Source organism: Phycodurus eques, chromosome 7 (assembly GCF_024500275.1).
Source record: "Phycodurus eques isolate BA_2022a chromosome 7, UOR_Pequ_1.1, whole genome shotgun sequence".
NCBI classification, from domain to species: Eukaryota; Metazoa; Chordata; class Actinopteri; order Syngnathiformes; family Syngnathidae; genus Phycodurus; species Phycodurus eques.
Genome location: NC_084531.1, coordinates 7,331,770 through 7,359,556, shown reverse-complemented (window position 1 = coordinate 7,359,556; position 27,787 = coordinate 7,331,770). Strand labels below are relative to the sequence as shown.

The 27,787-nt window shown below is 41.5% G+C and overlaps 1 protein-coding gene across 2 annotated transcripts in view; it reads right to left on the bottom strand.

The window, feature by feature from the left end:
* Positions 1-187: 187 nt before the first annotated feature.
* LOC133404935 (dentin sialophosphoprotein-like) overlaps positions 188-27,787 on the bottom strand; it is a 28,298-nt gene continuing 698 nt past the window's right edge. The window contains exons 2-23 of one of the 2 annotated variants that reach the window (XM_061681470.1): positions 26,796-26,846; positions 26,491-26,602; positions 23,908-24,121; positions 22,909-23,022; positions 21,915-22,022; positions 18,625-18,725; positions 15,485-15,635; positions 15,224-15,331; positions 15,046-15,141; positions 14,829-14,923; positions 14,120-14,276; positions 12,376-12,461; positions 12,211-12,310; positions 11,995-12,078; positions 11,358-11,461; positions 11,003-11,117; positions 8,220-8,315; positions 5,716-5,798; positions 5,033-5,165; positions 2,861-2,964; positions 2,400-2,550; positions 188-585 (exon numbers count right to left, since the gene is read on the bottom strand). In XM_061681470.1, the coding sequence (XP_061537454.1) occupies positions 439-585; positions 2,400-2,550; positions 2,861-2,964; positions 5,033-5,165; positions 5,716-5,798; positions 8,220-8,315; positions 11,003-11,117; positions 11,358-11,461; positions 11,995-12,078; positions 12,211-12,310; positions 12,376-12,461; positions 14,120-14,276; positions 14,829-14,923; positions 15,046-15,141; positions 15,224-15,331; positions 15,485-15,635; positions 18,625-18,725; positions 21,915-22,022; positions 22,909-23,022; positions 23,908-24,121; positions 26,491-26,602; positions 26,796-26,846 (2,510 nt within the window). In that variant the 3' untranslated portion in view covers positions 188-438. Of the gene's footprint in view, positions 586-2,399; positions 2,551-2,860; positions 2,965-5,032; positions 5,166-5,715; positions 5,799-8,219; positions 8,316-11,002; positions 11,118-11,357; positions 11,462-11,994; positions 12,079-12,210; positions 12,311-12,375; positions 12,462-14,119; positions 14,277-14,828; positions 14,924-15,045; positions 15,142-15,223; positions 15,332-15,484; positions 15,636-18,624; positions 18,726-21,914; positions 22,023-22,908; positions 23,023-23,907; positions 24,122-26,490; positions 26,603-26,795; positions 26,847-27,787 lie in introns of those variants that run through there. The other variant, XM_061681471.1, reaches the window with a different exon arrangement.

Sequence of the window (27,787 nt, the reverse complement as noted above, 5' to 3'; positions counted from 1 at the left end):
TATCTTAAAACATATTGAATTGTGTTTAGAAACAAAACATGGATATGAGTTTGGTTGTACTTTAAAAGATTTTTTTTTTTTTTTTCAATTGAGTTGAGATTCTAGGTCAAACAAATTGTGGAATAGGTTTAGAAAAGATTGATCTTGGTCTCCTTTTCTGGATCACAAAAATCTGGCATTTGAACAGGGGAGTGTAGACTTTTATCCACTGTAGCGACCTTTCCCATGTGCAATGTAAAAACAACAAACCTCTTGGCAGCCTCAGCCTCCTTATCGACCTCCTCTTTCTCATCCCTGTTCAACTGACAGTGACAGCAAAAAGCCTTATGCAAGATCAGGATACCAAAAAATTCAATTTTCAATGGAAGGATCCTGGGAGAATCTTAACACAATGCACCTTACACAATCACCAAATACCACCACCAATATATACCAATATCACCAATAAGATTCAAGACAAAGAAGAGCACAGTTCAACAGTACCCATTGCTTTGTTGAGTCCTTCTTTTGATCCTCTGAAAGGACCTTTTCATACATTTCTGGCTCAGTAATCTCCTCTGTCTCCTCATTGCTGTTTCTTGAGTCCTAGGGTACACAGATGCATATAGTTGGTTGATAGAGCACTGAAACAAACACTCGTGTCATGCATTTTCATCCTAATGAATCTCACCTGTATGTGCATGAATCTCACCTTTTTTTAACATGCCAAGTGAAATTAGGAAATTGTGTTTGGAATTAATTAAGAAGTTGTGTTTGGGATTAATTCATTTAAAAAAAAATGTTTTTACATTATTTAATATCATTCACATTTAATATATATATTGCAATCTCTTTGAACGATTTTGGAAGAAAATATTTTCCAATATTCTACAGGATCAGAAAAAACGTGTCAGACCTTAAAACAGTATTTGGAATCACCAAATCATAATTCACTTCATCGCCAACCTTTGCCAGGGTATAAGCAATTTCAGGCGTAATCTGTGTTTGAGTGAATTTGCTAATATACACCCCAATTCCTATGAAGTTGGGACGTGTAAAACATAAATAAAACAGAATACAATGCTTTGCAAATCCTTTTTAACCTATATTCAATTGAATATACTACAAAGTCAAGATATTTAATATTCAAACTGATGAACGTTTTTTTGTTGTTGCTAATATTCTCTGATTTTGAATTTGATGCCTGCAGCACATTGCAAAACCTCAGAGAGAGGCAACAAAAGACTATCAAAGGTGAGAAATGCTAAAAAAACAAACAAACAAAAAACACCTGTTTGGAACATTCCACAGGTGAACAGGTTAATTGGAAACAGGTGTGTGTCATGATTGGGTATAAAAGGAGCTTCCACGAAAGGCTTAGGCTTCACAAGGATGGGGTGAGGTTCACCACTTTGTGAACAATTGCATGAGCAAATAGTACAACAATTTACAACTGTTTCTCATCGTACAGTTGCAAGGAATTTAGGGATTTCATTATCTACAATCCATAATATCATCAAACGATTCTAAGAATATGGATAAATATCTACATGTAAGCATCAAGGCCGAAAATCACCATTAAATGCCTGTGACCTTCGATTCCTCAGACACCAACAACTGCATTAAAAACCGGCATCCTTGAGTAAAGGACATTACCACGTGGGCTCAGGAATACTTGTCAGTTAACACAGTTTGTCGCTACATCTACAAATGCAAATTAAAACTCGACCATACAAAGTGAAAGCCATATATCAACAACACCCAGAAACGCTGCTGGTTCTCTGGGCCCGAGCTCATCTGATACATGCACTCACCAAAAGTGGAAAAGCATACTGTGGTCTGACGAGTCCACATTTCAAATTGGTTTTGGAAATTATGAACGTCGTTTCCTAAGTGCCAAAGAGGAAAAGGACCATCCGGATTGTTATCAGCGCAAAGTTCAAAAGCCAGCATCTGTGATGGTATCGGGGTGTGTTAGTGCCCATGGCATGGGTAACATCTGTGAAGGCACCATTAATATGGAAAGGTACATACAGGTTTTGGAGAAACATATGCCGCTATCCAAGCAACGTCTTTTTCAGAGACTTCCCTCCTTATTTCAGCAAGCTAAGCCACATTCTGCATGTGTTACAACAGCGTGGCTTCATAGTTAGTAAAAGAGTGTGAGTACTAAACTAGATTATTCCTGTCTCCCATTGAAAAGGTGTGGCACATTATGAAGTGCAAGATATGACTATAGAGACCCTGGACTGTTGAGCAACTGTTTTTCATCAAGCAAGAATTGGAACTTGAGATATGACTGAGTAATTGTACCAGTGTTACTATTATATTAAATATAAACATCAAACATTAATTGTCTGCAAAACTAATTCATATACTTTACTAATCTATACTGAATATTTTAACCATAAGCCACTAACAGTTTTCGTAGACTCTTCTTCGTCTTCTTTTTCATGTTTGGCCTCTGAGCCCTCAATATCATCAATGCCCTGGATGTAGCCATACTCCTCAGCGACTGATTTACTGTGGCCCTGTTTGCATGAGGGGTCATGTCCTGATTCATCTTGGCTGCTGCAGAAGAAAAAGATAAGTGGGAAATGTGAGACAGTTCAGAAAGTGTATTGTGTGAGTCTTAATATAGTTGTATACACACATCCACACACACACACAAAAAGTCACACACACACACACAGAGTATAACGTTGGCTGCTGCAGAAGAAAAAGATAAGTGGGAAATGTGAGACAGTTCAGAAAGTGTATTGTGTGAGTCTTAATATAGTAGTATACACACACACACACAGAGTCACACATACAGAGTATAACGACTCATGCGATCAGCCCCTTTTTCCAAGAGCACCATAGGAAGAGCAACAAAACAAACCTCTTGGAAGCCTCTGTCTCCTCATCCTCTCCTTCTTTCACATCCATCTCCAGATGACTGTCAGAGGAAACAGAATTGCTGGATTCCAAAAACTCTCCAGGAAACTTTAAGGCACACACAAAAAAAAAAAAAAAAAAAAAAAAAAAAAAACATTCTTAAAGGCAATAATTTCAACTCAGCCTCAGACACAAAAACACAATGACAATGAGGCTACAGCAGACCCACTTTCTTTCTTTGGAGATTTACATTTTGTAGGGACATCCCAGGGATAATACAGAATGCAAGCAAGTCACAAAACTAAAATTCACAATTTCAATGAATTAATTAAACTATATAGGCCTACTCACAAAATATATACTGTATATACACGTGTACCTTGGCTTAATACTGTGGTGTTAATGGTTATGTGTCTCATGTAAATGAAATTTTATCTATTTTCCATCCATTTTCTGAGCCACTTCTCCTCACTAGGGTCGCGGGCGTGCTGGAGCCTATCCCAGCTATCATCGGGCAGGAGGCGGGGTACACCCTGAATTGGTTGCCAGCCAATCGCAGGGCACATACAAACAAACAACCATTCGCACTCACAGTCATGCCTACGGGCAATTTAGAGTCTCCAATTAATGCATGTTTTTGGGATGTGGGAGGAAACCGGAGTGCCCGGAGAAAACCCACACAGGCACGGGGAGAACATGCAAACTCCAGTCGGGGCCGGGGATTGAACCCGGGTCCTCAGAACTGTGAGGCTGACGCTTTAACCAGTCGTCCACCGTGCCGCTTGATCTATTTTATTAGTTTTAATAATCCCTATTATACTCTATTGCAAAAGTAATAAAAAAAAGGAAACCATGGGTTTCTTTCTCTTTGCCTGCATTTCTAATTCAGTCAAATCATTTTTATTTTATTTTTTTTTTATCCTAAAGTGTACACACGCAATTACACACAAATACATTTTGAATATATAATATTATACATTTGAAATTTTGGGAAAATTGATGATGATTTTAATTAATGCATTTGCTGAATAGGGCTGCAACCCAACTTGACTTTGGGTGAAAGGCAGAATCGCAGGGTGAATTGTGAAATCACAAAAAAAGATGTCTTAGTTTCAGTTGGCACGGTCCCCTACTGGTTAGCACATCTGCCTCACAGTTCTGAGGACCGGTGTTCGTGGCCTCGCCTGTGTGGAGTTTGCATGTTCTCCCCGAGCCTGCTTTGGCTTTCTTGGGGTACTCTGGTTTCCTCCCACATCCACAAAACATGCGTGGTAGGTTGATTGGAGACTCTAAATTCCCCATAGGTGTGAATGTGAGTGCGAATGGTTGTTTGTTTATATGTGCCCTGCGATTGGCTGTCGACAAGTTCACAGTGTACCCCGCCTCTCGCCTCAAGATAGCTGGGATAGGCTCCAGCGCGCCTGTGACCCCAGTGACGATAAGAAAATGGATGGATGCATGGATTGATGGATGGATATAGTTCTTTGTCAGTGTGCATTGACCAAGTTCCATCCATCCATCCATTTTCAACACCGCTTATCCTGGTTTGGGTCGCGGTACGCTGGAGCCTATCCCAGCTGACTTCGGGCGAAAGGCGGATTACACCCTGAACTTGTCGCCAGTCAGTCGCAGAGCACATATAGACACGGACAACCATTCGCACTCACATTCACACCGTCACTGAGTGGGAACTGAACCCACGCTGCCTGCACCAAAGTCAGGCGAGTGTACCACTACACCATCAGTGACCATTGACCAAGTTGCCAGTACAATACCAGGCACAAGAGAGGGGTTGAACAGATTAACTGGTCGACATTTAGAGCTGGTAGTCAATTTATCACTCATCACGTGTTTTTGACATCTTCTGATCTGCGATTTTTCAACTGGCCTGTCCATTAAAAGATAATCTGCTGGACAATCATGCTCTGTAGTCTGTGGAACAGCGAAATGTCTGGCTAGCAAAGCGACAGGCTTCATATGTATGTGCAGGTCCTAGAGTCCTAAAAATAAACGGTTGTGGATGAGCAAAGGGGTTAGCCTCAAGTCGCGAGCTTCTGTGATCACAAGAATGGTGGCCAGCAGCAATGAGGGCAGCGGCGCGAACTGAAGTCCACCTGCATCACTAAAATGTTGTCAAAATGTTATGTCAAATAATGCGGGGACAGCAGCCACTCACTCCTAGTTTTTTGATTGGCTCCTCTTCCTCCTTATTTTTCTGTTCATCAGTGCACTGTATGTGCTCATGACTGTGATCCACTTGACATCGGTGGATGTCATTACCAGGGGAGCCGTGCCCAGAATCCTCTTGGCTGAAAGAGAAGAGAGAATTCCATTGAGACTATAAAATGCAATAGAGCTTTATCGTTAGTGTCACAGGAAAAATAATTATCAGTTTGGCATCTCACAATTTGCAGCATTGAGTAAAAAAAAAAAAAAAAAAAGAGAGAAAGCCAGACAAAAGAAGTACACATTAACACGCAATTATCAAAAGACACATTTGTTTACAGAACTTACAATTGTTCACCTTCTGGAGAATGACCATATGATATGGCTTTCATGTAATGCACAGATTATGATCAGACAATATGGCACAGTCCTTCATTACAGTGGAGCCTCGATTTACCGGACCCCAATTTAACGAATATCGGAAGTAACAGACCGTCTGGACAGTACACGTGCCCAAACGTTGTCACTAAAACCGATGTTGACAAAGTCTGTTAGTTCCATAATTGGCTATTGTTGTTTACTGTCACTGTGGCGCAATACAGACAGCAAACAAAGTCCAGAAAGACAGAAGAGGAAAGGGTTCAGCAAAAGTCATTCAGTAAACAGTTTATGTTGACGTGAACAATAACAAACCTTTTGGCACCCTTATTTTCCTTTGTATCCAGCTGACTTTCACAGTAAAAAGAACTGTCGGAGTCGAGGCACTCTGAAAGTACCTTAAGAACACAAAAAGGAATTTTTTTTTCCAAACTTCTCCATTAACAATCAAGTTAACTGAATAATAAAATCACTGGTGAGATTACACATTACAGTATGTGTACACAAGATGTGCTGCCAGAAACACACTAACACTATACACAAAACTGTCCCTGTTTCTGCGATGATTCAGAACCATGTTCCTAATAATGGGCCTTTTTAAACACAGATGAAGCACACTGATATAAATAATGGTAAAGAAGCACTTACTCAATTAATAAAAGATAAAAGGTAGTTAATGTTTCCGATTTTTTATTTTCAAGTCAAAATACTTGAAAACGTATTTCTATACAATGCCATATTTCGGCTACCCACGCCCATGTTTGTTATTGATTCCTCTCCCTTCTGGTCCTGTTTAGCTTCTGAGTCCAGCTGACAACTGTGGATGTCCCTGCCAGGGGAGTTGTGCCCAGACTCATCTTGGCTGCAAGAAGTGGAAAGATTCATAAGGACATTTGAGAAGAGGTTCTTCAATAAACGAAATAGTTTTAAAAAAAATGTCCAACCAGGACAGGTATTGTTGAGTGACTTGTAAACAAAATAACAACTTTGAAAGATTTCTCCCATCCGAAGTCTTTGAGCAATATTACCACAAATATGATCAACTTTCCATGAATGTGAATAACAAACCTCTTGACAGCCTCATTGTCCTCATCCTCCCCTTCTTTGACATCCCTCGCCAGCTGACTGTCACAGCAAACACAATTGCTAGACCCATGCAACTCTGATGGAAGCTTCAGGACACACACACACAAAACAAAACCTTCTAGATTGACAACGCAGAGCTGAATCAACTGAATAACAAGATGCCAGCGGAGAATGAAGACATATGGCTATAAGTGTGATACCATCCCAAACATTACAGGAAATGCAGTGGATGTGCAGTACATGTACGTATTGCACTAGTGTTTGACTTTTTCCACATTATGTTACAGCTTTATTACAAAATATCATTAATTCATTTTCAGTTAACTTTGAAATTGTGCAAACGTTAAAAAAAAAAAAACTGACAAATCAGTCTTTGCTCAGTACTTAAAATGGTTACAGTGGTTAATGCACCCTTGGCAGCTCTTACAGCCTCAAGTGATTTTTTTTATTTTTTAGTATGATGCCGCAAGCTTGGCACAGCTATCTTTGGTAGTGTCGCTCACTCCTCTTTGCAGCACCTCTCAAGCTTCATCAGGTTAGATGGGGAGTGTTTCAGATCTCTCCAGAGATCTTCAATTAGATTTAAGCCTGGTGTCTGGCTGGTCCACTCAAGGACATTCACAAAGTTATCATGCAGCCACCACTCCTTTGCTATCTTGGCTATGTGCTTAGTGTTGCTGTCCTGCAATAAGACAAACTGTCGCCCCAGTCTGACGTCAAGAGTGCTTTTGAACAGGTTTTCATACAGGATGACTCTGTACATTGCTGCAGTCATCTTTCCAACAATCCTGACTTGTCTCCGCGTTCCATCACTGAAAAACATCAGCACGGCATGATGCTTCCACCACCATGCTTCACTCTAAGGATGGTAATGGTCTACTTTTCTCAAACATGGCGTCTGGCATTGATACCAAAAACTTCTAATTTGTCTCTAAATCAGACCAGAAAATTTAGTCTCCCATGGTCCTAGAGTCCTTTTGGGAAACTCCACGTTTGCTAACAATGTGCTTCCGTCTGGCCACTCTACAGTGTATGCCTGATTGGTGGATTCTTGCAGAGATGCTTGTCCTTCTGAAAGGTTCTCCTCTTTTCACACAGGAAAGCTGGAGCTGTGACTGTGTGACTTGGTCACCTCCCTGACTAAGACCCTTCTCCGATCACTCAGGTTAGACATATTATGTCCAGCTCTAGGAAGAGTCTCGGTGGTGCCGAACTTCTTCCATTTACAGATGATGGAGGCCACTGTTCACATTTGGACCTTCAAAGTAACAAACATTTCTGTACCCTTCTGGAGATGTTTTCCTTAAAACAATCCTGTCCTTTGAGGTCGACAGTCAATTCCTTTGACTTCATGCTTGGATTGTGTTCTGACATGCATTGTCAACCGTGCGATCTTATATAGACAGTTATATATATATAACCCTTCCAAATAATGTCCAAACAACTGAATTTACCAAAGGTGGACTCTGATTAAGCCACAGAAACATCATGGATGATCATTGGAAACATCGGAGCTCAGTTTTAAGCTTCATGGCAAAGGCTGTGGAAACCTATTTACATCTGATTTCTTAGTTGTTTTATTTGCAAAAAAATTCAAAAAGGTTTTTCATATTGTTATGGGGTGTTGTATGTAAAATTTTGAGGAAATTAATTTTTATAAATTTTGGAATGAAGCTGTAACTTAAAATGTGGAAAAAGTGAAGCACTGTGAATACTTCTACGATACCCTGTACCTGTTGCATCGTTGATTCAATACACTGGCAATCCGAATCAGTCATCTCTGAATCGGACATCTCCTCTGCTAGTTCTGCATTATTGCCTCTTTTGTCCTAAATTTAACACAGAAACATAGATGTAGAACATTGACCTTGTGCACTTTCACTCACAGACACACACACACACACACAAAAATCATCATTCAATCATATAAAAGATAAAGGGTCCCTTGTGTTTTAAATTCGTCCTTGTCCAAAAGAAAGGTTTTGTGTTTTGAATTTGTTCAGGTAAAAAAAAAAAAACAATAACCTTGGCAACCAATACACCAATTGAATCATTATTTCATTTTCATATATTTATTTTAATCAGATTGGAGAGAAAAACTTTTTGGAATGTTCAGAACTCCTATTTTGATGCCAATCTTTCTTTAAACACAATAATGGGTTCTTTGCACATAGCGCCGATATGTCATACCCATTGCGGATTATATAGTTTACCCTCTGCCAGTTTGGCGAACTACATCAGCCCTGTATTCATAGTTTTGAGTAAACAGCCCAGTATGATAAGCCTTATAAAAGTAAAAAGGTTTTATTTCATTCCAAAAGCAACACATTCAATGACATAAACACCATTGTTATGTTCCAATGTGCGCATCATCGGAATTCAACGTAATTCAGCATCCACGGATTTCCCAGCAATGTTTAACTCACTTATGATAACATATCATATATAAGCTGCTCCTCATCACATACAAAGCTCAACATGACCTCACCCCACAATACCTGTTAGATCTCATCCATCACAGAGAAATGGAAGCATTTTTAATTTATTTCGATGTTTTAGCTCAGCTGCTTGAACAATTGATTCCTAGATACGACTCTTAGATGGTTAAATCAAAAAGTGTTGTGCTTTAAAAAATTTACGATGTCTTTCTTTGTATGTCTGTAACTTTGTGTTTATGCTACTGCCTGTCTTAGCCAGGTTTTTAATCTTCAATGAGACCAACCTCCTTAAATAAAGGTTAAATAAAATAAACTACACTTCCTCACGGAACCTGCAGTGGATTTATTTAAATTTACTCAATGTCCCTCACAACATCAGATGAACCTTTGGGGTCAGAGCCTTCAACATAGCAGCACATACCCTGTGGAACCTTCTTCTCAAGGAGATTCTAAGGGCACTAACATTGGACAGTTTCAAATATGCACTGAAACGGCACTTGTTTACCCAGGTCTTTGGCACATTCAGAAGTTTGGTTATGCTGTTGTTTAATAATTTTGTGTTTGTTTATGTAACGCGTCCTTGGGTTTCAGGAAACAATCTGTATAAGATAAATTGTTATTATTATGTGTATTTTCCTTTTCCAGAACCTGCAGGGCATGAAAACATTAAATTAAAAAGAGAAATAGAATCATTAAAGAAATAAATCTAGGAACTAAAAATTAACTCTACATTTGGATTACAAAAATTCACCACATTGGATGACGACATTCGCTTCTGTTGAGATTAGATGGATAAAAGTTACCCATTTTTCCATTCTTCTTGATATGAAGCATACCATGTCTCTGTCTTTATTTGACACTTACACTAAAGCCAAAACAGATTTTAAAAACTTGGATACACGATAGATATTTTCATCTTAATCCAGCCATCCATCCATCCATTTTTTTCCGTTTATCCGAGGTCGGGTTGCGAGGGCATGTAACTTTAGCAGGGAAGCTGTTTGGCTCGTGTGACGTCACACGAGCCAAACAGCTGTTGTTCCCGTCCTTCTGTATTTGTTGTCATATGATTTAGTGATGTCACGATGGTTAATTGTGTGGCATTTGGTTGTACAAATGGTTCGGGTAGTGGCAAGAGTTTTTTTGGGCTTTCCAAGTCATCGACAGGGGAAAAAACGAAGTCGGCTATGGGTGCCTAGCAAGCATTCCAAACTCTGTGCTGATCACTTCGAACCGGCGTGTTTTGAGAAAGAAAGAAAGCATTGGATACAGAGGTAGAGGGCTATGCCCGTCGGGAACCTCAACCGCCACCAGGAGAACTAAATCTCGCAGCCGCCACGGTGCCGTGGCGAAGCGGCGCGGACAAGAGGTTAGGATTTCCTTGTATATACCTACGACACTATTCTGGTTACTATGCACTGGGGAGTAGGAAAAAAAGACCCACAAAGTACTTTTCAGTACTGTCGTCAGTACTTTTGCCTCAATGACAAGCAAACAAACACTCCAAAGACTTTCTGTGCGGCGTGTTATAAAGCTACTCGACCGAGGGGCACATAATATATAATAATACTGCATACTATGTAAAAGCTTGTGCCGTGTCACTGAAAAATATATGCATTTGTAATACGTATAGTCGTGCTCAAATCCTCATATTCCAACACGTTGCTCACCCTCAAATGCCAGCTGAACCAACCGCCCCCCCCCCCTCTCTCGCTCTCTCTCTCTTTCATGAGTTTATTTTTTTAATAATTCTGTTGAACCACAATTCAAAACCAATGTCTTATTTTCAGTGGTTCATTTTTATTACATTTTTATTTATTACTTTTGTAAGATTCAAGTTATTTCTGAGGTCATGAGCATTTTTTGCTATTTATGGGACGTCTTGCACCGGCGATTAAAATGTTGAACACTGCAGCAACAGTTCAGTCGGGTTCGGCCACGTCCCTCATTGTGCGGCAGGCCAGCAGCCCTTTACACGTTTGAGATTGTGGTTCATCGTGACCTTGTCATTAAATACTAATTAGTTACCAATATCACTGCTATGTTTACAACTACAACCCCATTTAGCAGTCACTCACCCCTGGTGTTTTGATAAGCTTTTCTTTCTCCTGGTCATGTTCACCTCCTGAGTCTGACACAGTGCACTGAATGGGTTCAGGCTCCTGATTTATCAGACAACTGTAGACATCTTTACTGGAAGAGGAGTAAGAACAGGAAGATAAGTGGGAATTCAGCAGATGTGTTTTTTTTGTTTTATTTTTTCACAAAAACGTAGTGTAAACAAAACAGCAGTTTCAAACGAGATCTGTCAAGGGGAAATTTTATTTACACTGTTCTATATTTTAGTTAGACACCACACATATGCTGGCAAGCGAAGAGAAGAGGACAAAGTAAAATGTGACCAGAGTAACTGTATCAGCTTTGCAAACAAACCTCTTAGCAACCACATTCTCCTCATCCTCTCCTTCTTTGACATCCCTCTCCAGCTGACTATCACAGCAAACAGAACCATCAGATTCCAGAAGCTCTGATGGTACCTAAAGTAACAAATAAAGGACAAAACCATTTCTCAACTGAATTACAAGACCCCACCCTGCTTTAAAAGAAAAAAAACACACAAAAAACAGCATCGACCAGCAAGGTGCTCAATTGGCATATGCCGTTTCTGTTGTGTTTTCATGCTGGCATGCTGGTCTTCCTGGTTTAAAAATAAATAAATAAATGTTTTTTTGGTTCGTTTTCACTGCTGGTCTTGCTGGTGATACCGCTCGGTGTGCGGCAGCAAGACCAGCATGCTGCTGTTGGCTTGCTGCTCACAGCAAGACCAGCACGAAAACACAACAAAAACAGCATATGCCGATTAAGCTGGTGAGCACATTGCTGGTCTATGCTGTTTTTGTTTTATTTTAGCAGGTCAGGCTCTTGGCTGTGAGAATGCGTGAGGTTTGGCAAATAAATCCTGCCTCAACTGTAATGCCAATTAACCTTGACGGCAGTGTAAAATTGGCTCTACTAGCACCATGAAATTCAGGCTAGTGCAGATTGAATATACGGTACACACTGTATGTACCTGCTGCTGCAGCGATTCAGTACTGTAGTCAGGATGAGTCTCAGCCAACTCCTCTGAAGGATCTGCCCCACAATCTCTTATATCCTAAAATTACACAAAAAAGACAGATGCATAACATTGAAAAGAATAGCTACAGTTGGGAAATTGGCAAAATTAATGATACATTTTGTTGGCCAATGAAGCATGAACAAGCAGTACAGGATGTATGAACTGTACCTGTTCCTGTGGTGATTGCTTGGCTTCTGAATGATACATAGCATCAGTGGATTGGATGTGTTCATGCCCCTGATCCACTTGGCTTCTGTGGACATCTTGTCTGCATGAGGCAAAAGCAGGAAGATGGGCGAGAATTCAACAGAGGTAAGAACACACAAGACGAACCTTTTGGCAGCTTCTGTCACCTTGTCCTCACGGTCTTTGACATCCATCCCCAACTGACAGTCACAGTGAATAGAATTCTCTGATAGCTCCAGGACACGAAAAATTACAAAAGGACAAACTTTTAATTCAAGTCAATGACAAGTCACCAAGATCCCAGAGCCCTAGTATTTCAAAACATTTAATCAGGATCAGATTGGTCTGGATAGGATTAAATATCAAAATGGAGTATTTTAAACCAGTATGTGATTCTGATCCTAGTAAAATTGGGATACGGATTTGTTAATTCAATCCTACCCAGAATTCTGATCAAATGCTGTTCTTGGGTTTTTTAAAAAGCCAAGATGGTGATTAGGATAGTTTTGATGATAAAGATCAGGATTATCCTGATCCTACTGGAAGGGTGGATCAAGCATGGTGGATAGACAGAGATGATAAGTCACACAGTCTACTAACACTGTCCGTCAAGCTAGAAGGAGAGATACTGCCATTATTAAATTTAGATTTCTTACATTTGTCTTGGAAAACATAAAACCTGTAAAGTCAGAGTACAGAATATAGACTAATGGCAATCATAAGAGTCACAGTACAAGATCAATAATAAACAAATTACATTGTGATATTACTGATCGTACCAATTCCCAGTTATACAATTTAACCAAAAATGTTTCTACTCAATTATTATTAAGCTGACCCTAAACATCCCCATCCCGGACAGAAGGCTGCATCAGTGATTTTCAAACTTTGGTACGTGTACCACGAGTAATACGCGGGTTTTCTCTAGTGGTACACAGAAGAATCACTGCCTAGCTACAGTTCAGTTGTATTTAACCTCTAATTCAATAAAAACAGCTTGTATTTAAACATTAATTTAGGATTTTTTTATTTAACTTTAATGTGCAATACATTTTAATTTAATCATCATTTAAGTACAGTTTTGCATTTTCCTATATTTCAGGGCAATGTTAATGTTCAAAGTATATAATGTTACAGTGACTTAGAGTAAAATTAAATACACTTTTTTTTTAAATAATCGCTGTTTTTTTTGTTTTGTTTGTTTTTTTTACAAATACTCGGCCTACTCGCTACTGTATTTAAATGTTGGTCATCATGGTAGGTGGTACTTGGAGAGCTCAGTAATTTTCAATTGGGTCTTGGTGTAAAAAGTTCGAGAACCACTGGGCAACGTAAAATATTATTCTGGTTAATAATTGCATACATCCATTTAAGATTAACATCTTCACCTAACATCACCAGACACTTCTACTTTGAATTGGTTTTACAGTATATTCATAATTTTTTAAAATTTATTTATTAGTAGATTCAGAGATCAAAAACTTGTTGTGAATTTGGTTGTACATCATCTTGTTAGAGCAACAGGTTGTGCAAAAAGTACTGAAACAGCTGGACACGTGAAACAGAAACAGCTGGACACGTGTTCAAAAATTTACACGTCAAATTAAGTTAACCTGTAAAGATTATAGTGCATTTTAGGTCTGTCCTGAAAAAGTAGACTAACCCTAACATTTTGTGAGTAGTGCATACAGTATGTATACATGCGTGTATATATAAACATGCATATATACATAAGTACATACATACAGACATCCATATATACAGTTTATTTACATATACTCTATATACACACATACAGTAAATATAAGTAGACATATTTACTGACAGATACAGTAATGTATACACTGTACAATGTACAAGTATGTTGATGCAGTGATTAACAGTCACTTACTCCAAATGTTTTGTTTGCCTCCTCCAATTGTTTGTCCTTTTCAGCTACCAAAGCAGTGATAGAAGAACTAGATGAAGGCATCTGGATGTTTTCATGGTCACGTGTTTCTGGGGAAAAGTGGCTTTTTTCACCAGGGCCATGCTCAGGCTCATCTAGGCTGCAGGGAAAAGATGGAGATTCAACAGCGGTGTTTTCTTGACAACATTTTGTATATTTGTTCAGGTGGGTCTGGTACAATGGATATGCCATGAGGTGGCACTGGCAGCAACAACCCTTCAATATTTTTTCATATTACCGAAGGTCGACTCCCATCTTCCCCCTTTTCTTAAAGTTGAGATTTTATGGCGGCAACCATGTAGCTCATCTGCCACCTCCACCCACAAAGGGCCTGGGTTTCTAGAATCTGATGGGCCGTGACATGTTACGCAAACCATACAATATGTTCTCTCAGCATAACAAAATGCAAGCTACCCATATCACTGGCCTTATAATTTTTTGACCCGTTAAAGTGTGTCAGAGATCCTGGACAAGCCCCCGCAACATGTGATGGCTCTTGAGTGCCAATATTGGTAATACCAGATTGTTTACCTGGTCACTACTCCACTTGGCAGAATCAAAGGTTTATATATTATCTTAAATCAGTCCTTCAGTTTCACAAATCTGATCATATAAACCACTATCTATAAACAGCATTAATAGAGCGACATACCTCTTTACTACCTCAGTCTCCCCATCTTCTTCTTTGACATCTATGTGTATCTGACTGTCAGAGCCTCCAGAACTGTCCAAAGACTCACCTATGATCTTTAAAGATGTGGAATTTTTTTTTTTCCAAAAGTATTAAGTTTGAAGTCAGACACAATGTGTGCTGCATCACCAAACACAGAAAGCCAAATCAGAGTGAAGATTCGGTGGAGAAATCATACCGGTTGATCCGATGAGTCAGTACTGTGGTCTGCAAAACTGTCTTTATCCGTCATTTGTGGCTGCTCTATTAGATCTGTGTCACTGCTTCTTGAGTCCTAGTGTGAAAACATTTGCAGACAAAAAAACAGTAGTGGTGGACAATTGAGGCAATATCTAAGCCATTGTGAGGCTTGTTACCTCCTTTTCATAGATGATGGCATTGTCTTCATCATCATGGATGGAAGGTGTAGAACCTTCATCCTGTCCACTGGCTAAAACACTCAAGAATCCACTGCAAAAGAAACGCTGACAAAGCGAGAATGATCACTGTATCACCTTATTATATTTTGGAGACAATAGATTTGATTCAACTGAAAAATCACACATTTGACAGTGATGAAATACTGTAATCATCTGCAAATCTCATTTACACACAATATAATCATCTTTGCTACTCACTCCAGGTGCTTTTATAGTTTCTTCTTTCTCCTGGTCCTGTTTACGTCCTGGGCCCCAAACTGCATCAGTGCACGGAATGTGTTCACACTCTTGATCCACAGGGCCACTGTGGTTGTCTTCACCAGAGGAGTCATGTCTCAATTCATCCGGGCTGTAGGAGTGTTGAATGTGAGATGCAAATCCGTTTAACGTGTAAAGTGATGTCAGTGATTTGTTTTTAAATACATTAAACATGTTTGAAAGAGCCTGCGGCCCTAGTGACGATAAGTTGTGTAAAAAATGGATGGATGGAAAAACATTTACGTTTGAAAGATACAGTGGGTACGGAAAATATTCAGACCCCCTTAAATTGTTCACTCTTTGTTATATTGCAGCCATTTACTAAAATCATTTCAGTTCATTTTCCCCTCCTCATTAATGTACACACAGCACCCGATATTGACAGAAAAGAAACGGAATTGTTGACATTTTTGCAGATCTATTAAAAAAGAATAACTGAAATATCACACAGCCATAAGTATTCAGACCCTTTGCTCGGTATACAGTAGAAGCGCAATTGCTAGTTCCTTAGTAACTTGTCCCATTTCTACCACTACAGCATGCAGTTAGCCATCAAGGTATGGCTACAACCAGAAAAATGCATCTTTCTCGAAGTGTTGTGTTTTGTGTTATTCGGGCTACAGTGTTTCTGTTGTGTGGACCCATGCAGGGTGCACGGAACGAGGTAGTGACGAGTTGGATGACACCGCCGCCGGTACGCTCGCCAGCCCGCTGGCTGGCCGGCCCACTAGCTAGTGAGCGGACCAGCAGCGAGGTCGTCTAATTAATCACCGCCTTGCTCAGTGTGTGGGTCCACATAACAGAGACACTTCAGGGAAAGTTAACTGTTGATTAACACAGCGGCACATTTTAGTCAACCTGTGGCATACACTAGACATTTGAACACATACTGTACAAATGTATTTGAGTGACAGGTGAAGGTCGAGCGGGGTGTGTTTTCAGCATATTGAGCGAACAAGCCCACAGTGTCCGACAGCTGGGAGGAGGTCTCTATTTTTCATGATTTTGAAGCCTCGTTTTATATACCTGGCAACTTGTTTTAATTCATGATTAATTTGGCAGGCTTGTTAACTCTTCTCTGTGGTGTGTCAAATTTATGGCATTTTTGTTTTGACTGTCCAGGGACTTTTTTTGTTGTTTTTTGCAAACAAAGAACACAAAATTGATAAAAACTATAATATATATAATATCAATGGCGAAGATGGATGTGTTCAGTACACCACATGATTCAGCAGTACTATTATTATAATAATTATTATAATAATTATTATAATATAATTTTTTTTCATTTTTAGCCTCTGTCGCACCTAGGCTGGAATTCTGCATTACAACAAGAGCAATCACTTTGCTATGATGTAGGCTATGCCTGGTCCCCGCCTCTCCACTATGTGATTCTAGAACATTTGTATTCTGTTTTGACGGACAGCCGGTGGGGAAAAAAGATGGATTCTTTGGAAGAGGTCATTCTTGCGATTCATTTCTGCTACAGAATCTATGAAAATATATTTAGTTAACGTTTTACAAATGGGAGATAAGGGGCTGCACGCCCAATTCTAGGTAAAATGTTTAATTTCAGTATGTCATTTTTGGTGCGCCAGTAAGAACACAGCGTGGCAACTTCGCCGGTCAACACAAAATATAAAAGATAACATACAGAACAATACAGCAAGATGTTAGATGACCTGATTGGCTTAATCAGCATTGTGTCATCTCCTCTAGTAGTGGCTTTGATAAAAATGACTTAAAAAAAAAAAAAAAAAAGTTACACACTGCAGCACTAATATATTTCAAAATGAATGACTATAAATAAACTTGGACAACCACACTTTTAGAGAGTGCTGCATTTTAATCAATTTCGCTAGTATCTCTGACCCTTCTCTGGATGGCACTATCCAAAGACAAGGTCCCGTCAGCTGACTAAGCGCTAATTGATATTATTGATTAATTCAAGTTTATTTGTGAAGACAATTTTTGGGGAAATAATTCATTTTTTCAGCAGCTTCCTTAGTTCAAAGCACATCCCCACTGACGTTCACTGCTTGCACTAACATGGCTGTGAAGAGAGCTAGTTTACAAAAGCAAAATGTTGCTAACTTAGTGATTCAGTAGCGTGTGGCAATCACAGTCAGTCGCGCTGAAGATTACTAAAGACATGATGTCCATTTAGGTGCAGCAAAAGCAGTGATTAAGCGACATGTCGTAAACTTTTGACCTGAGGTGTGTGCCTCCAACGTAAATATTTTGTAGGGGTCGCCTTTCCTCACTCCTTTATTAAAAATTGTTCCAACATACATGTTTTGACAAAACTGACATTTTTTTTTTTTTTTTAAGTATTTCTATTACGTCTGTGGAAGTTGAAGCGAGTAAATACTGGGGCTGCATCCTCCTGGGGGACAGTCTGGGCGCTTTGGTGTGGGTGGAGTCTTATCAGGAGGGTCACCCCAGGGTTGGGGCCCTGGCCCACGCTTTACTCTTGGATGGGTTAGGCTGTGGTCGCTCATTTGTGATGACTAACGTGCATGTGCGACTTTGTTGATTCACTATCATGTCTTCGTAGACACATGCCCATTGGACTTAAGTGCTTGGTGTGGGGCTTTCATGACTGTGTTAACTTCCTGGACTGTCCCCTCAATTTTAGTTTCGATTAGTTTAGGTACTGCATAGCCACTCCCACCACACACCAGTAGCACTGCCTGCCTCAATATCCCAGTCATGTGCTTTCCTATTTGCTACTTGTCACCTCTCTTTCACACCAGGTGTAGTGGTACCTTCCCAGCTCAAATAGAAATTGACTCTTATGTAACATTATGGTAGTCTTTAACTGTTTTATACTGCTATTTTTTTTTGTTTTCTGTGACTGGCATATGGAAATATTTTCAATGGGGGTGAAGGATTAAGTCCTATAAACTCTACCTACCAACAAGCTGGTTCACAATTGTGACACACACACGTGACATCAATATGAATTGAATCCAAACAATTGTTAATCTGTTAGAACAAAAATTTAAAATTTTATGATTTATCACCATCGATTTTTATTGTTAATGACATCAACAACAAAATGAGGAGACAAAACAAACCCCTTGGCAGCACCAGTCTCCTCATCCTCTCCTCTTTCATCCATCTCCAGCTGACTGTCACAGGAAACAGAATTGTCGGAGATCGGAAATTCTCCAGACAGCTTAAAGATAAAAAATACAACAATGACAAAAAACAAAACTATTTCAATTCATCTCACTTACAAGATGCAGTTGAGTATGACTTGGTTGGGCAATTTACGTTGTGAAGATGTGAATATGGGGTAAATCCAAATAACTGAAATTAGTTTGGTCGTGCATAAACTCGATGCAAAGTGAACATCACCAAATTTCATGGTGTACAAACAAATAAAAGTCAATACAGTACTTTTAATTACAGCAGGTATCTAGTGGAGGGCCATTTGATTGTTCTTCCTGTCACTGTACATACATACATACAGACATCATTCAACTCAACTCTATTTATACAGCACTGTAAAAACTACCACAGTTATAACAAAGTGCTGTACATAAGATCAAACATAAAACATAATAAATAAAATAACATCAACAATAGTAATAATAAAAATATTCTTTCTTTTCTTCCCATGGGCTCAACACCTGTGAGAGGGGCCATAGGCGTAGGGTGCAGTGTGAGCTGGGCGGTGGCAGAAGGCAGGGAACTTGACGATCCGATACCCAGCTACAGAAGCTGGCTATAGGGACATGGAACGTCACCTCTCTGGCAGGGAAGGAGCCCGAGCTGGTGTGGGAGATCGAGAGGTTCCAACTAGATATAGTTGGGCTCGCCTCTACACACGGCTTGGGCTCTGGTACCAGTCCTCTCGAGAGGTGTTCCATTCTGGAGTTGCCCACGGTGAGAGGCGCCAAGCAGGTGTAGGTATACTTAATGCCCCCTGGCTCGGTAACTGTACATTGTGGTTCACCTCGGTGGACGAGAGGGTAGCCTCCCTCCACCTTCGGGTGGGGCGACTGGTCCTGACTGTTGTTTGTGCATATGCACCAAACAGCAGTTCAGAGTACCCAGCCTTTTTGGAGTCCTCGGAGGGGTGCTGGAAATTGCTCCCGCTAAGGACTCCATCGTTCTTCTGGGGGACTTCAATGCTCACATGGGCAATGACAGCGAGACCTGGAAGGGTGTGATTGGGAGGAACGGCCCCCCCCGATCATAACCCGAGTGGTGTTATGTTAGTGGACTTCTGTGCTCATCACGGATTGTCCATAACGAACACAATGTTCAAGCATAAGGGTGTCCACACGTGCACTTGGCACCAGGACACCAGAGGTCGCAGTTCGACGATCGACTTTGTGGTCGTGTCATCGGACTTGCGGCCGCAGGTCTTAGACACTCGGGTGAAGAGAGGGGCGGGGCTATCAACTGATCACCACCTGGTAGTGAGTTGGCTCTGATGGTGGGGGAAGATGCCAGTACGACCTGGCAGGCCCAAACGTACTGTGAGGGTCTGCTGGGAACGTCTGGCAGAATGCCCTGTCAGAAGGAGTTTGAACTCCCACCTCCAGCAGAACCATGTCCCGGGGGAGGCGGGGGACATTGTTCCCCGCCTCCATTGCTGAGACGGCTGACTGGAGCTGTGGCCGTAAGGTGGTCGGTGCCTGTCGAGGTGGCAATCCCCGACCCCGTTGGTGGGGGATGCCGTCAAGCTGAAGAAGGCCTTTTTAGCCTGTGGCCAACTGGAATGCAACTTTGGTGATCACTGAGGCCAAAACCCGGGCATGTGAGGAGTTCGGTGACGCCATGGAGAACGACTTCTGAACGGCTTTGAGGAAATTCTGGTCCACCATCCGGCGTCTCAGGAGGAGGAAGCAGTAAATCAACACTGTGTATAGTGGGGATGGGGCACTGCTGACCTCGAATTGGGACATTGTGAGTTGGTGGGGAGAATACTTCGAAGACCTCAATTCCACCGACACACCTTCCCATGAGGAAGGAGAGTCTGGGGTCTCTGAGCCCGGCTCTCGTATCTCCGGGGTTGATGTCATTGAGGTGGTTAAAAAAATCCTCGGTGGATGAGATTCGCCAAGAGTTCCTAAAGGCTCTGGGTGTTGTGTGGCTGTGCTGGTTGACACGCCTCTGCAACATCGCATGGACATTGGGGACAATGCCTCTGGATTGGCAGATTGGGGTGGTGGTCCCCCATTTTAAAAAGGGGGACCGGAGGGTGTGTTCCAACTACAGGGGGATCACACTCCTCAGCCTCCCTGGTAACGTCTATTCAGGGGTGCTGGAGAGGAGGGTCCGTCGACAGGAGGAGCAGTGTGGTTTTCGTCCAGCGTGGGGAACAGTGGACTAACTCTACGCCCTCGGTAGGGTCCTCTCAGTGCATGTGAGTTCCCCCAACCAGTCTACATGCGTTTTGTGGACTTGGAGAAGGCGTTCGACTGTGTCCCTCGGGGACTCCTTTGGGGGGTGCTTCGGGAGTATGGGGTACCGAACCCCCTGATATGGACTGTTCGGTCCCCGTACGACCAGTTTCAGAGTTTGATTCGAATTGCTGGCAGTAAGTCGGACTCGTTTCCGGTGCGGGTTGGACTCCGCCAAGGCTGCCCTTTGTCCCCAATTCTGTTAATACCTTTTATGGCCAGAATTTCTAGGTGCAGCCGAGATGTACAAGGGATCCGGTTTGGTGGCCTCAGTATTACATCTCTGCTTTTGTGCAGATGATGTGGTTCCATTGGCTTCATCAGGCCGTGATTTCCAACTCTCAATGGAGCGGTTTGCAGCGGAGTGTGAAGCGGCTGGGATGAAAATCAGCACCTGCAAATCAGAGACCATGGTCCTCTGTCGGAAAAGGGTGCCTTCTCCAGGTCGGGGATGAGATCCTGCCCCAAGTGGAGCTAAAGCACGATTAAACATGTAATCATCTACCGTACGTGCGGAGAGGCATATGTGTGCTTGTGCTCCTGCGTAAAAAAAGATACCCTGCTGAAGTCGAACTCTTCCAAACCGTAGGATGCACAGCAATGCTTGATGCGCAGTCTGGTCTAACAAACTAGACATTGGGGGTCAACCGTACCAAGTTTGAGTGGGCCCTTCATAGGATTAGTACATAACTAATACTGCAGGTATTAAAATCCTGCCATTAAAAACTTAAAAAGATCTGTGTTCAGCTGCTAGTCCTCAAATGATGGACAATAAGTGATACAAAGATAGTTCATCCCTCTGCTTTATTTGTTATATATCCAGTGTACAGTGTATCAACATTTTCTGTATTTAACTAGCTGGAAACAAAGATTGCAAATTGTTTAGCGTCCTGCGAAAACACAGAATCTGGGGTACCAGATGAACGTTGTATCGAGCGAAGTTCCTGTACCTGTTGCAGTGGTGATTCACCACTCTTGTCCCCAGAATGGGCCTTATCCTGCATTTTTGACTTGGTCATCTCTTCTGCTTGATCGTCACTAGCAGTGCCTCCAGAGTCCTATGATGAACGTCCCAAATGCGCACATACACACGCGCGTATGTGCGCATGCGCATGCACACACACACACACACACACACACACACTCACACACACACACACACACACACACACACTTTAACAGAAATTACACATGCAGAAAACTAGAACAGTTAACTTTGACACAGTACATGCTGTACTAGCAATAATACTAAAGATGCTTCTCATAACAACTTCCAGAACGGCCTGGCCGCGCTCTGCACGGCCTCGCTTGGCCTGGCCTCTGTGGCTTTTCCATGCCAACAGGCACCAATCAAAAGTGGGAGGGATTGGGGCGGAATCAAGAAGAAGCTTGTTTCTTGTCGCACCTTACATCTCGTTGTATTTCATCTTCTGCCAATATGGACAAAAATGCCCACACCACCACCTCCTCAGTTGACCACGGAACAAAAGCTGCTTTTAGACTGCCACACACAGCGCCACGTGGTCAAACCCGACTGGACTGGACCATCGCGTAGAGTTGCCGCCGCACCCACGCTCATTGCCCGATTTCACAAGTGGACGCCCTGAACAGCGATGGCTTGAGGCTGTGCGGGGGTGCGGCATGGTAAACCCGGATGTGTTTTCACTGTGAGGGAAAACTTATCTGCTGCGACATTAAGACGGCGATTAAAATTTGGAATTGCGGCAAAACCGGTGGCAGACTGATCAACCACTCATGAAAACATTCGCCAAACTAAGCACGTTGCGCGACAGTTCAGTCGGGTTCGGCGGCAGCCTTTAGATGCCATGATTCTGAAAGTGAAAAGTCACCGCGCTTAAAGAAATGCCTACATCTGCGGGCAATCAGATGACAAGTGATGTCTAAAATCTGTGAAGTGAGGGGTGTCTGCACATGTTACTGTACCTCCTTTTCGGAGATGATCCAATCTTCTTCGTCATCCAAGCTCAGTAGTGTCAGAGATGACGTTTCTTTGTACCTGCTGCTTATTACATTCAAGAATCCACTGCAGAAAAGTCCCTGACAAAGCAAGAACAACCACAGTATTATCTTACTCCAGGATGTTTGGGAGGAAAGAACTCAACAACAGGTGGGATTGAACTATAGAGCAGGAATCTGTTTAATGAGCTGATTAAAATGTTAAGCGATTTAGTCCAAGAACAAACTAAAATCTGGATCATATTATAATGAATGGCTTTCATTGCAATTCAGTTTCAAATATATTATTATAGCGAGAAGTTGGGCGGCACGGTGGCCGACTGGTTAGAGCGTCAGCCTCACAGTTCTGAGGACCCGGGTTCAATCCCCGGCCCCGCCTGTGTGGAGTTTGCATGTTTTCACCAACTGACTTTATTTGTCAGTTGGTGATGACATACAGATGTTTATGCAACTTCTCGCGATCCATCCATCCATCCATTTTCTGAGCCGCTTCTCCTCACTAGGGTCGCGGGCGTGCTGGAGCCTATCCCAGCTATCATCGGGTAGGAGGCGGGGTACACCCTGAACTGGTTGCCAGCCAATCGCAGGGCACATACAAACAAACAACATTCGCACTCACATTCACACCTACGGGCAATTTAGAGTCCCCAATGAATGCATGTTTTTGGGATGTGGGAGGAAACCAGAGTGCCCGGAGAAAACCCACGCAGGCACGGGGAGAACATGCAAACTCCACACAGGCGGGACCGGGGATTGAACCCTGCTCCTCAGAACTGTGAGGCTGACGCTCTAACCGTGCCGCTCATTCAATATCATTCCACATTATTTCATAACATTCCGTAATATTCAACATCATGTGATTCTATATCATTCAATGTTATTCCAGTCTGATTTCATTCAGCATTTCAACATTCACGCAATTTCTCCAGAAATTGCGCAGTCCAGTGATCTTTAAAAGCCACTCACTGTGGGTGTATTAATAGCCTCCTCATTCTCTTTCTTGTCTAGCTGGCTTACTGAGCCTCCAACAGCAGGCATGCGCTGGATACGCTCACGTTCCTGGGCAACCAGTTGACGTTCCTGGGCCACCAGTTGACGGTACTGCACTTTGCAGGGGTGTTCATTAGTCGATGTCTGCAAATAGTGGTTGTGAAAGATGGGGTTCCCACTCTCATCTTGGCTGTAGAGATAAAGTCATTTATAGACAAAAGGAAGACACAGAGCTCTGAAAGGGGACATTCTATGAATAATTTAGGTTATTCCTGTGAGCTACTGTAAATCGATGGCACTACATCAGATTTGACTCGGGTTCAATATGTACAGTAAGTTCAAGACACGTTTCTTTTCAGCACTATTAATGTTTTTATCTTGAACCAACCTTTAAATCTTAAAGAAATGGACAGGGTCTGCTGTTTTCTCAACACAAAAGTAGTATAAAGCAAGCAACATTTAAGAATCTACAACTGCCAGGGACAACAGTCTTTACCTCCAAAAAATACTGAGTAGTGAGGGAAATCAGTTAAAGCTTGTGACCCATAGGGTGGACTGAATTGTAGATTCTAGAGCAGCGGTGTCAAACCCATTTTTGTGGTGGGCCACATCGTAGGTATGGTTTACCTCGGAGTGAACTAGGGATGGGCAAGTACCGATACCAGGTGTCGGCATCGGGCTGATCCCGGCCTCATTTCAAGGTACAGGGTAGTTGCGAAGGCTGCCGATACCAGTCACAGATACTTAAGACAAAAATCTGACATAAAGTCCTACTCGGCAGTAGTTGGCACTACACTGCAACCTTTAACACATCGGTGAATCATTTTGCGGGTCAGAAAGAGAGATCTATGTTCACAATTATCTGTCATTGTGTGAATTGAAATTTTATATATCAAAAGTACTGGTCGTATTGGTATTGGTAAGTACTTAGGAGTGAATACTACTACTTACTATGAAACCATACAAATGTATGATCCCAAAATATTATTGCATGGTTACAACAAATTAACGGATAACTAGTTTTGAAATCAGAAGTCAGTAGAAAATATTTTATACATTTTCAGTCATACTTTTTTCAATTTATTTTAAAGGGGATTGGTAAAAAAAAAAGAAAAAGAAAAAAATGCTTGCAATATCTCAATCTGCAGTTTTGGTATTTTAGCAAGAGACGTGAAGTCGACGCAGATGATTTGCTTTCGCGGGCACATGAAATGATGCGGCCGGCCTAATCTGTCAGCCCGGGCCATGAGTTTGACACCTGTGTATTAGAGCATCTTCTTTATAAATATTGTACTGTATAAAATTAGCAGTGACAAGATTTGTCAAAAATTATACTTCAGAGTCTAGTTGGAACGACCACTTCAACCTGAGTACAATGCAGGAAGAATTTTGAATGTTGGATGATAGGGTTCCAGAGTGTGTGGGAAAAAATGCCTTTTTGGCGAACGTTTTTGTGTGGTATCACCTACAGAAAAAAAAACCACCTTCAAATTAAAACACTAAAACGTCATTACTGTATTTCTCAGTTTATCTTCTTGGCTGTCTCATTTTGTCTGCTACTCGGGAAAGCCCTTCTTTGATTGGCGGACTAGTTTCAGCTAAAAATATCCACCAATCACTTGTAGGGGCGGAAATTCCAATATGTTGATGCGTCAAAATTACTGTTATGTTCCTATTACTGTTACGTTCCTAAGGGGTTTACTTGCCCTAAAAACTTCAATCAAAGTGCAAATGGAAAATTATTGGTGAGAAAAGCAGTGTGGGCAGTAGAATAGGTGCTGTACCCCAGCAATTAATTGTTTAAGAGCACTGGAAGGAACTGACATTTGATTCACACCTCAATTATCTTCCGTCGCATCGCCGAATAAGATCTGTAGTGCTAACACGAAGTCTCCACCAAACATGGTCTAATCCTATTTAATCCAGTGTCATATAGTTACAACAAACCCCTGCTTTTCGTGGAAAATAGGGTACAGAGTCCTGTCGCAAATAGGCAAAAATCCGTAATTGTGGCCACAAGACAATGAAGCACTACATACATTTTTATTTTTATTATTATGTATTTATTTTTATAATTTTTTTTTTCTTGGGGTGGTGGTATATCAGCAGTTTGGCGGCATGGTGGGCGACTGGTTAGCACATCTGCCTCACAGTTCTGAGGACCGGGGTTCAAATCACGGCCCCGCCTGTGTGGAGTTTGCATGTTCTCCCCGTGCCTGTGTGGGGGACACCCTGAACTTGGTTGGCAGCCAATCGCAGGGCACATATAAACAAACAACCATTCACACGCACATTCAGACCTACTGACAATTTAAAGTCTTCAATCAACCTCCCATGCATATTTTTGGGATGTGGGAGGAAACCGGAGTACTCAGACAAAGCCAACATAGGCATGGGGAGAACATGCAAACTCCACACAGGGAGCCCGGATTTGAATCTGGGTTCCTCAGAACTGTGAGGAAGATGTCACTTGAGGTACAGTGCCGTGTGCACAATTGAAAATGTGTCAAATGATAAGAGAATTTAAAATGGAGGCCTGTATCACCTCCACTGTCTTACCTCTTAACCCATCCTGGGGGCAGTCGAGCGAATATAGCTTCCCTGGCAAGCCACAAAAGCTCTTGCTCACTCTCTGGCTCAATGCCTATGTCCCGTGCATACACCCTGATCTCTGAGGGAGAATAACAATCATTAATATTGAACTATGGGAAACTATTGCATTCACAAGTGCTTCAAACAAAACATGACATCAGTATGGCATAGAAACAACTAACTAAAAATGGACACAGGTCTTAATATGTCAGTTTTGTGCGTAGATATATCATTTGAATACAGTATTGGGAATGTGGATGTTTACACAATACCTTCTTCAGAGCAATCTGATTCTTCATCATGATTCTCCAAGCCACTCATAGCTAATAAAAAAAAAGCAGAGATCAAAAGTACTGGTGTTCAGTACTTACAGTATATTGAAGTACTGATTCTTGTAATAACAAGTAAATTTACATTTTCCAACCCATTGAATTGGTCGAAAATGAGCAAATTCTGGGTATTTTTAGTTGTTTTTTGTTTTTGGTTTTTTTACGGTTTGTTTTAGCAGTGGGGAAATGTGTTTGAAATCATGTTAATGCTCGAAGGTGACATAATTTACTGCCCAGCTAGCCGCACGTCAACAAGCTTGCTTTCTTACAAACTAACATGGTGGACACAAAACATTGCTGGCGCTTTAACAATATACTGGTGACAATAATCTTCTAATGTAGGTAGGTTACTAAATCCAGAAAACGGAAAAATCCATTTTCCTTCCATTTCGCTGTGGGGATTTCTGGCACTTGGATTTCGCGGAGGTCCACCAAAATCGCGTTTTCTGATTGTTTTGTGCAAGGTAATCCTTGTTCTTTTCCAATGACGTTGCTGGGAAATCCCTTTACTACCTTATTTTTTACATTTCCAATTCAGATGAGATTTGCTGTGGTTCTGACAAACATGAAAATGTTCCTCGATTTCGGTGCCCAAAATCACACGTGATTCACTATTATTCTTCTTGTTTTCGGTGAGACTTGAAGTAATTTTGACGAAGCGCTTGCTCTCAGTGTGGCCTGGAATGAGATGGCTCGAGGGGACGCTGCCATAGAAAAATCTGAAAATGGCCTCTTTAAACATCACAATTTCGTCTCAACTAATAAAACCAAACGGGAATTTTCTACCAAAGAGTCAAGGTTTCGGTCACACATTTCCTATTGATTTACATTGAATTCTTGAAAAGTACATTTGGGCTGATTTGCAACAGAAAAGTGCCATAAAATCCATAATGCTTATCCGATTCTTACAAACTAGGATCCATTTTATTTGCATT